Source organism: Fukomys damarensis, unplaced genomic scaffold (assembly GCF_012274545.1).
Source record: "Fukomys damarensis isolate Sample0158 unplaced genomic scaffold, DMR_v1.0_HiC HiC_scaffold_33, whole genome shotgun sequence".
Taxonomy (NCBI): domain Eukaryota; kingdom Metazoa; phylum Chordata; class Mammalia; order Rodentia; family Bathyergidae; genus Fukomys; species Fukomys damarensis.
The window spans coordinates 49,334,414-49,343,524 of NW_022900945.1; the positions used below are offsets into that span (position 1 = coordinate 49,334,414).

General features: G+C 46.7%; 1 protein-coding gene across 1 annotated transcript; it reads left to right on the top strand.

Annotated features, from left to right (window-relative positions):
* The first annotated feature begins 526 nt into the window (after positions 1–526).
* On the top strand, positions 527–8,854 carry LOC104875819 (3 beta-hydroxysteroid dehydrogenase/Delta 5-->4-isomerase type 1-like). Its single transcript, XM_010643542.3, has 4 exons — positions 527–626; positions 730–935; positions 5,121–5,285; positions 7,890–8,854. The coding sequence occupies exons 2-4, from the start codon at positions 791–793 to the stop codon at positions 8,699–8,701; spliced, it is 1,122 nt and encodes a 373-aa protein (XP_010641844.1). The 5' UTR covers positions 527–626; positions 730–790; the 3' UTR covers positions 8,702–8,854.
* Positions 8,855–9,111: the final 257 nt, after the last annotated feature.

Consider the following 9,111-nt stretch of genomic DNA (forward strand, 5'->3'; position numbering starts at 1 on the left):
GGGAACTACTGTGGCACATGACCACAAAATCTCGCTCCTGCGACATTTACTCAGGTAGTTATCATTGCATTGCTTCCCATTAGTGAAACTCTTCCTTTTTGGGAGAAATCAAAATTGAGGTCATGGAGAGATCAGGTGGGAGGGAAAGTCCTGCCACATATAACTTACTGATTAGAGCTACCACAATTGCAGAGTCTTGAGTTTGCAACATCTCAAGTGACACTCTGAGAAAGAAGACGATGAGCTAAAGTGAATTTTTCCTCCAAATATATTTTCTGCACAAGACCAAAATTTACATTATACTTGGATATTTTCTCCCCTTCTAAGACTGTGAATCCCTGACAGCTTATATGACGTACAATAATAAGCATCTTGGACTAAAGACCAGACTCTTTAAAGCAGCTGACCTTGAAGCTGACATTTTCTCCTGTGCGAGAGAGCCAAGAAATGTAAATTAGTCATTACTCTCTGAGGAGGAGGGATCCTGAAGAAAAGTGAGCAATGGGAATGTAGCAAAGTTCAAGCGGCGGGCTGAGTCACAGGCCATGCACATAAAGCTCCAGTCCTGCCTTGGGAGATTAAGAGAACCAGCATCCAGGCCCTTCCTCTGGCTTTTAGCACTACAGGTTAGAGCTTTCAGTGGCTCTTGGTGGTGGGGAGAGGACATGGACTTTTGCAAAAATTGGAATAGAGTGAACACATGAAGTTTCTGTGGGTTTCTCTCCTTAGCTCTCTGCAGGGTCCCTCAGGTGCCACAGCTGTTCCTTGTGTCCTGCTTGCTGCACTAACCATGACAGGGTGGAGCTGCCTGGTGACAGGAGCAGGAGGCTTCCTGGGCAAGAGGATCGTACACTTGTTGGTGCACGAAGAGAAGCTACAGGAAGTCAGGGCCCTGGACAAGGCCTTCACACCACAAACCAAGGAAGAATTCTCTAGTAAGTGGACTCTGGGATTGAGTGTGGGGCTCCATTGTAAAGCCTGAGCAGGTATGGGGAGGGGATGCTTTTGAAATAAAAAAGGAAACTTGGAGCCAGTAGGCTAGAGTGTCCATACCACCAGGAGGAATCATGAATAGCCCAACGTGATAGACACCCCACAGCTGCCAGGAGACTGGACTCTGGCTTGCTCAGAATACACAGAGTGGACACAGGTAGACGCCTGTCTCATTGAGAAATCACACATCAGTTCTCTCCCTTTCTGGCAGCTCATTAATGCACTGAAGTTCCTGGACATGGTAATTACTGTGCAAAATTGGTAAAGTACTATTAAACTGGAGGTTTCAGTAGTAGAACCTTGAATTTTTGATTGCCCTGGGCCCTGTTGTTTTCTTTAGTTTTGCTTTTTAAGGGACTGAGTATCTTCCGTGAAAGAGAAGGAAAGGAAACTAAGGCAAAGTTCACTCTGTGTGTATGTGGGTGTGGGTGTGTGTGCTTTGTGTAAGACAGAGTGAGAGAGAGAAAGGGGGAGACAGAGAACCAGAATAATAGTGGACACACAAGTGCACAGCCTGGAGCCAGAGTCACAGGGAGAGGCGTGAGAGAATGGGCTGTTCTTCCTACGCTGATTCCTCCTGTACTGTTTCCAAAATTTCTCTTTGCTCTTTGTCCCCACAAAGAAAGCCACTGCCAGTATGCCGGTGTAGCACATTATTGTTTTTAAAAACTGCTGCTCACACAACTGCAATGCCAAAAATGTAACCCATGGATGGATAGTGCATTTTCCCTGCTGTTTTACCCCGTTTTTCAAAGTAACTCTAATGAGGCGAGAAGGGGTTCATCTATTGACACATCAAGGACTTTTTTTTCCCTCATGGAGTTCATTGGTATTTTTTAGGTATACAGTATAATTACATTCATCATTGGGCTCTTGTACCTTTCCATGACAGGTCTTGGTTCTCATTCTTTCCCTTATCCCCGCCCTCCCTTCACCCCCTCCAGGGTGAGGGGCTCATCACCTGGCTCTGCAGCCGACTCTTGAGGCCATCAGATGTCAGTACCTTCCTAGTTCCCCTGTGCGCTCCACACCTACAGTCTGCCACCCTCTCTGCCTCGGAGCTCTGGTTCTCTACCTGATAGCCCAGGATGCCCAGATCACCATGCTGGGGACATGGAGGTACCTTGAGGGAACTGTAGAATCAGACCCACCTCTCTGTTCTTCTCTGCTTCTCTCTGACTTGTTCCGCTGTCCACTCTCCTCTCCGGACTGCTTCAAGGCTGCTTCCCATAAACAAAAATTAATGCACAGTGAGGACCTGTTTGTAAACTTTCTGTCTGAGCAATGATGAGAATTTAACTGTTGATGGCTGGGAAGGGAAGCGACAGTCCTGGTGTAAGACCTAAAGTCTCACTTCCACTCCACGGAGCGTGAACAGCCGAAAGGCCTCCACGATGCTGGGCCCTAACACCCAGCGAGGCTCCGGGAACACGACAGAGAACCGAGAAGCCCAGGAAGGAACACACCAGCCTAGATGGTAAAGAGACCTTTATTAGTCTGGCCAGACGGCACTCCCGGAGCCAGGTGGCTCAGAGAGGCAACTGCTCAGGGGCTGAAGTACTTTTTATAAGGTTTTTCTAAACAGAGTCAGGGAATTCACAGAACAAGACTGCAAACACATTGCTTATCTTATGCAGGAAATGTTCTAGGGTCGCCTTTTGTCAAACCATTTGCCCCTGGGCGGGCTGTTAACCAAGGTAGCAATTAGCATATGAAGAAGCACAGTCTGGCCTATTAGCATGGAGTCCCTTTGTGAAGACTAGTGGAGAGGATTGTAAGCACAGTAAGGGGGGCAGAGGGGCAGTTTCCTGCTATCCCTTAGGGGGTCTGGTTTATGACATCTCTGGCATCCTGCGTTGGTCACCCCAGACTCAGGATGCCCTGTCTTGATCAAAGTCCTAAGACATTACCTTTGTTTACTCATACCAAGTTTACATACACTTCCTTCTAATCTTATCTGTAGATAGGAGGGAGCGGAGTAGAATGGAATGGACTTTGTTATATGCAGACTCTCTAGGGCCTACACAGCGGTTGGGGTCCTACACTGGGGGTGTGAGGGACTGGAGAGGCCTGCAGAGAAGTGAGAGCAGACAATCCTTAACAGTGCTGCCTCCCTCTGCCAGACACTCTGCGACTTGTTTGCAGGGTCAGCGCGTTATGTCATCAAGATACCTATGAGAGACAGGAAAAATAAATATCCTCCTTTTTACAAAAGACAGGCTCAGACAGGGTAATTACTACATTAAAAGTGCCACAGATAAAGTGCATGGGGTTTGAGGCCCAAGAGTTTGAGTTGCAGCTTCTGTGCTCTTTTATTCCATTATTTGGTTAAGCAACTTCTATCTTGGCTTCTCTTTAATGCGGCTCACACCACAAGCAACTGCGTTTTCTGTGTACACATTACAATACTGGCCAAGTCCACATGACTTGAACAAGGACAGGCTGTGACTACCAGGAGCATGCACAGTGCACTATGCTGGGTGTCAGAGTCCCTGCACACTGATGGCACGAGAGCCTCTTTCTGTCGGGGTCTGAATTCTACCTGCCTCTCACTGCCATTCCTCTAAGCCAGAAGATGTGAAGTCAGCAGCAGACGAGATCCAGAGGAAGTGAGCAGGGGAGAGAAGAGGAATAGGATCAGGGAGGCTTCCACTCTCAGGCTAGAACCGAGATGCTTTCCAGAGACCTTCCCCATTTTCCTTCATGGAGAGCCTTGTTGGGGTTGCTGGGCAATATTTGGGGTTGAGGCAGCCCTGGCACAACTCAGTAGAGGGTTCAGAGATGGAGTCGTCCTCATGCATCACTAGAAGTTTTCTCCAGCCCTGCATTTTCCCTCAGATTGGTCTTCCCCTCTTCTTGGGTCCTCACTGAAATTGTCAGTTCCATTCATGCAGACTTACTCTGCCTAAGAAAAGTTGATTCCAAACACCTACTCCTGCACTTGCGGTGCAGGGGAAAGACAGCAAGCCATGGAGCCAGAGGGGAGGTTCAGCACTCATTAGCAGTGTACTCTCAGATCTGCCCCTGAACCTCTCTGTGCCTCAGTTTCCTCACCTACACAAGGGAAAGCCGAATCAGAATCCCTGTCTGCTGAGGGCTTTAGAAAAGGAAGTGAATCAACTGTGAACTTGTTTGCTAAAACAAAGTTCAGAGTGTTGGAGTCTGCGTGAGGCACAGTGGATTTCAAGGACTGAATTGAGTTTGCGCTGCCACTGACTATGTCACTCTGCCATTCATGTGCGTCTCACTTGAAATATGGATACATTCATGTTGCAACCAGCGTCCTGGGCTGGACAGCTGGGATGGAAATCACTTGTAGCTGACTCATTGGCGTCACTGATGTCCTCTACTGATAATATCTGACACACAATCAGACATTTTTCAATCAAGTCCCTCAGAAGAGCCCATCTTGAATTCTCTGTCAGTGGCTCCACTGACCTCCTAATCAGTCAAACAGGAAACAGTAGGGCTGAGGTTAACTGACTTTCTGCTCAGCCCAGACCGACCCAGTAAGGACCTAGAACAGTCACAGGAAGGCCTGACACTTACCACCTTTGAGTCCCCCTCCTTTTCTCCTACTGCTGAGCTCTGTTTATCCACATCAGAACTCTGGCAGAGATATTCTGATTAATGTATTGCTGTCCTGCCTTCTCTTACATCCCCAAAACAGTGTATTGGCATCCTGAGGCCCAGGGGAGTGTTCTATTCACAGATCTGCCTCCCATCCCCCTGCAATTCCAAATTGCTACATGATTTCTCATTGCTTAGACAGGTAAATTCGAACTTCTCATCTTTATCCAACTCTACAACTTTCCCACTGTCCTTGATGCATCTGTTAAAACTTATCAGCACTCGATAACAATTATTTTTATTCCAGAGACTCAGAACTTACTGTTCAGAGACATGTTGCATCACGCTGGGTACAAACAGTTGCTTGTTCTTTTCCAATAAATGCTACACACTGTGATTTTTGTGCCTTCGCTACCTTGCTCCCTCCATGGAATGTGTTTCATCCTAGACAACCCCCTGCTATGACTATCCTTGAAAACCCACATACCGTCACCTTATCAGTAGATTTCCCAGACCCTGCAGAAAGCTTCCAAATGAACTCTTTTGTGTTTCCACAGAGCTGCAGACAAAGACCAAGGTGACACTGCTTGAAGGAGACATTCGGGATGCTCCGTGCCTGAGGACAGCCTGCCAGGGCATCTCAGTTGTCATCCATGCCGCTTCTGTGATCGATGTATCCGGTGCAGTCCCTAGAGAGACTATCGTAGACATCAACCTGAGAGGTAGAGCAGCCTGTGGGTGACGTGCAGCAGGTGGGAAACGGGAACGGCAGAAGAGATGGGGGGGACAGGAGTCCCACTGGGGAACACTGGCTGGGCCCTGGCCCATCAGCCTTTGCTCACCACTCTCCGCCAGCAGAGCTCAGCACTGTTACTCTCTGACCTTTTAGGTAAGGAAACTGGGGCTCAGAAAAGCAAAGAAGTTGGCCAAGGCCCCACAGGTAGTTAAGAGAAAAGCAAGAATTTAAAAGCACTCATGTTGGGCCCCCAAACCAAAAATAGTCTTCCTTCAGTTACTCCATTACAGGGTCAACTCTCCTCTGCTTCTACCTCTTGATATCCATCCTCCCAAGGCCTCCTCTGAGTGAAACCAAACCCAAACTCTGAGGAGGCCTCCTCAGCTATGTATTTAGAACTTGCACGAAGGCTGAAAAGTATATCAAGAGCCTTCTGCCCACTTGAAAGAAGGTTTCCTATTCAAAGAACTAGAACAGTTGGTTCATGGAAATCTTTTAGAACAGAATTAATTGTTCAGCACGGGCCTTGCCACAGCACTTCCTGAGCCAGAATCCTTCCCAATATCTACAATATTACCCCTTTGGTAGACTACTGTGTCTGAACCAGGAGCAGGTTCTGGTCAGGTGCCTAGAAAAACCCCTCCTTAGATCCTCACCTCTAAATGCTTGATGGCTTCTTTTGAATTGCAGCTTTCCAACTGGCTTTACACTGAAACACATTACCTTAGGGAAGCCTGCCATGTACCCGTCACTCTGGCCCCTGAGAGCCATTCTTTCCACCAACACCATCGATCTTACCCTGGCCCATCTGTCAGGACTGCCTTGATTCCAACTTCACAGACTCTGAGACTCCCTTGCAAAGCTAACCAATTAGCTTTCATTTTCCAATACTATGTGAAAAAGACGTTTTCTCGTTTCTACTCCCTCCAGACACTTACCTACCCACACTAGAGGAGGCTGCTCTTAGCAGTCAGATTTTAATTTCAGGTCCCTGTCTCATGAAACCTGCACTCTGTACCTGGCCTCTGAAATGAAAGGGGTAGAGTTACATGTATTAATTTACTAAAACAATTCCCAGGTTACCAAATGCTTCAGTTCAGTTCTCCTCTTTCTTTAAACTAAATACACAGTTTTGCACTAAGTTTCATTTTTTCCAAAGGAGATGCTCACTAGGGCCAGGGATTTAGCTCAGTTCTGGCACCCGTCTGGCAAGTGCAAGGACCCAAGTGCAATCCCTGGTACCACAAAGAAAAAAAAAAAAGGATCAGTGTGCAAAGGAGATGCTCACTGTCAAGAAAATCAAATGAAAAAATATTTTTGTTTTGTTTTGTTTTGTTGGTACCGGGGATCAAATTTGGATCCTTGCACTTGCAAAGCAGGCGGAGGAACCACTGAGCTAAAGCGCTGGCCCTGAACAAATATTTTTAATGGGGGTGTGGGAGGAAGGAAAGAAAAGAAGGGAAGGGAAGGAGGGGGAAATGGAGAAAGGGAGGAAGATCATTCCCCCCTCCTTTCTTCAAGTGAAGTTGCTGCATCACTTCCGGGACCATCAGCACTCACCCCTGAGGATTCCACAGCTTCCTGCCGTTGTATAGTTTATCAGCACTGGGCACACTCTTGCTTTCAGTTCTCCACCAGGCTCACCACCAAATATGTCAAAGCTAGATCCCAGAATGCTAAGAGAAGGGAAACTTTATCACCACTGCTGTTCACAGTCTGGGTAAACAAAATGATAGAAAGAGCTAGTGGTGGCCTTCACAGGGAACACACAATGTGCCTCCACATCGCCCAGTTCAATCGCTGTTAGCTCAGACTCAGACTGTTCTTATGAAAAATTTTCATCACTCCTCAAAACAATATGTGAGTATGATATTTTCCACTTATGACAGAATGTTGCTGGTAAGCAGTGGGCATATGTGATGTGAAATCTAAATTCCCTGTTTTCCTCCCAGAACTTTAGGATTTAAAATGACAGATAAATATTGAAATTATGTCAATGACAAATAGTAATACTTTTTTTTTCAGCTTTAATTGAGTTTATTGGTACATTTTAGGGATGTAGTACAGTTACATTCATTGTTGAGATCCTGTACCTCTACATGACAAGTCTTGATTCTCATTTTTTCCCCTTACCTCTGCCCTCCCTTCACCCCCTAGTAATTACTTTTTGTTTTAATGTTTGACTGTTCATTTTGTTCTTTTAATTCATACTGGGAATTCAACCCTAGTGGCAGGGCATGATGGGTACAGGCTGTAACACTAACCGATATCCCAAAACACTTAATAATTACAGGCCTATCTGCATTGGTGAAATATACAGCATCATCCATATGCCATTTTCAAATATCAAGCTGCACACATACACCACACAGATAAAACGAAATACCTGGAAAATTTTCTAGGCTTCTTGGTTTTGTCTGTGGTTTTTTTTGTGTGTGTGTGTAGAATTTGATATTTGAAATAATTTCAATATTATTCTGACAGCTATATAATAATCACCTCAGGGGAGGAGGTCAGTATCACATGAACCTGAGCCAGAGCGGGCCCTTTGGGTTGTTCCTGATGCTGACCCTGTGTTCCTGACTTGCAGGTACCCAGCTCCTGTTGGAGGCCTGTGTGCAAGCCAGCGTGCCATTCTTCATCTACACCAGCTCAATTGAGGTAGCTGGGCCCAACTCCTACAAGGAGATCGTCCAGAATGCCCATGAGGATGAGCAACATGAAAGCACATGGTCTGCGCCATACCCAAGCAGCAAAAAGCTGGCCGAGAAGGCTGTGCTGAAAGCTAATGGGTGCACGCTGAGAAACGGTGGCACCTTGTACACGTGTGCCTTGAGGCCCTCCTACATCTACGGGGAAGGAAGCCCCTTCTTATCTTCTGTGATGGGAAGGGCCCTCAAAAACGATGGGATCCTGAAGAGTACAGGCAAATTCTCTATAGCCAGCCAGGTCTATGTTGGGAATGTGGCCTGGGCCCACGTTTTGGCCTCCAGAGCCCTGAGGGATCCCAACAAGGCCCCAAACATCCAAGGACAGTTCTATTATGTCTCAGATGACACACCTCACCAAAGTTATGATAACCTTCATTACAACCTGAGCAAAGAATGTGGCCTCTGCCTTGATTCTAGCCCAGGCATCCCTTTGTCTGTAATGTACTGGCTTGCTTTCCTGCTGGAAATGGTGAGCTTACTGCTGAGTCCAATTTACAGTTACCATCCCCCCTTTAACCGCCATTTAGTGACACTGTCAAATAGTGTGTTCACTGTCACCTATGAGAAAGCTCAACGAGATCTGGAGTATGAGCCCCTGTTCAGCTGGGAGGAAGCCAAGCGGAAGACTGGGGAGTGGATAGGTTCCCTAGTGCAGCAGCACAAGGGGGCTCTCAAGACAAAGACTCAGTGATGTGACCATAGCAGGGACGTGGTCCAGGCTGATGTCTGGAGCTATTTATCCACTTCCTCCATCTGGCTTCCTCCTGAGAGGGACAGAGTCACAAGCCCAGGTCCCATAGCCTCTCTCTCACACAATGGAAACCTACTGTCTTTCTTAGGCCACCAGTTGCCTGTGGTTCAATTTCCCCTTGTCAGTGTTAAAGTAATTCTTTTCTTTAGAAAATTTACACTGCTTCACAAAGCACAATAAAAAAGAAAATACAGGAAATAAAGCTTTGAATGTGCAAGCTGGAGTACTGGTGGTTTTTGTTAACAGCCATTTTCCACCTTTGCTTTCATTTCCGGGTTAGGCCATATGCATTTCAGAAGCAGCATTGGGCTTTGGTGGACAGAATGTTGGCAGGGTTGGGAGAGCACCTG

Excerpts from the sequence above, each read along its gene's own strand:
- LOC104875819 (XM_010643542.3), top strand. The coding sequence starts at position 791 with ATGACAGGGTGGAGCTGCCTGGTGACAGGAGCAGGAGGCTTCCTGGGC. Across the intron at positions 936-5,120 it reads AACCAAGGAAGAATTCTCTA|AGCTGCAGACAAAGACCAAG; the intron begins GTAAGTGGACTC and ends GTGTTTCCACAG. Across the intron at positions 5,286-7,889 it reads CGTAGACATCAACCTGAGAG|GTACCCAGCTCCTGTTGGAG; the intron begins GTAGAGCAGCCT and ends CCTGACTTGCAG.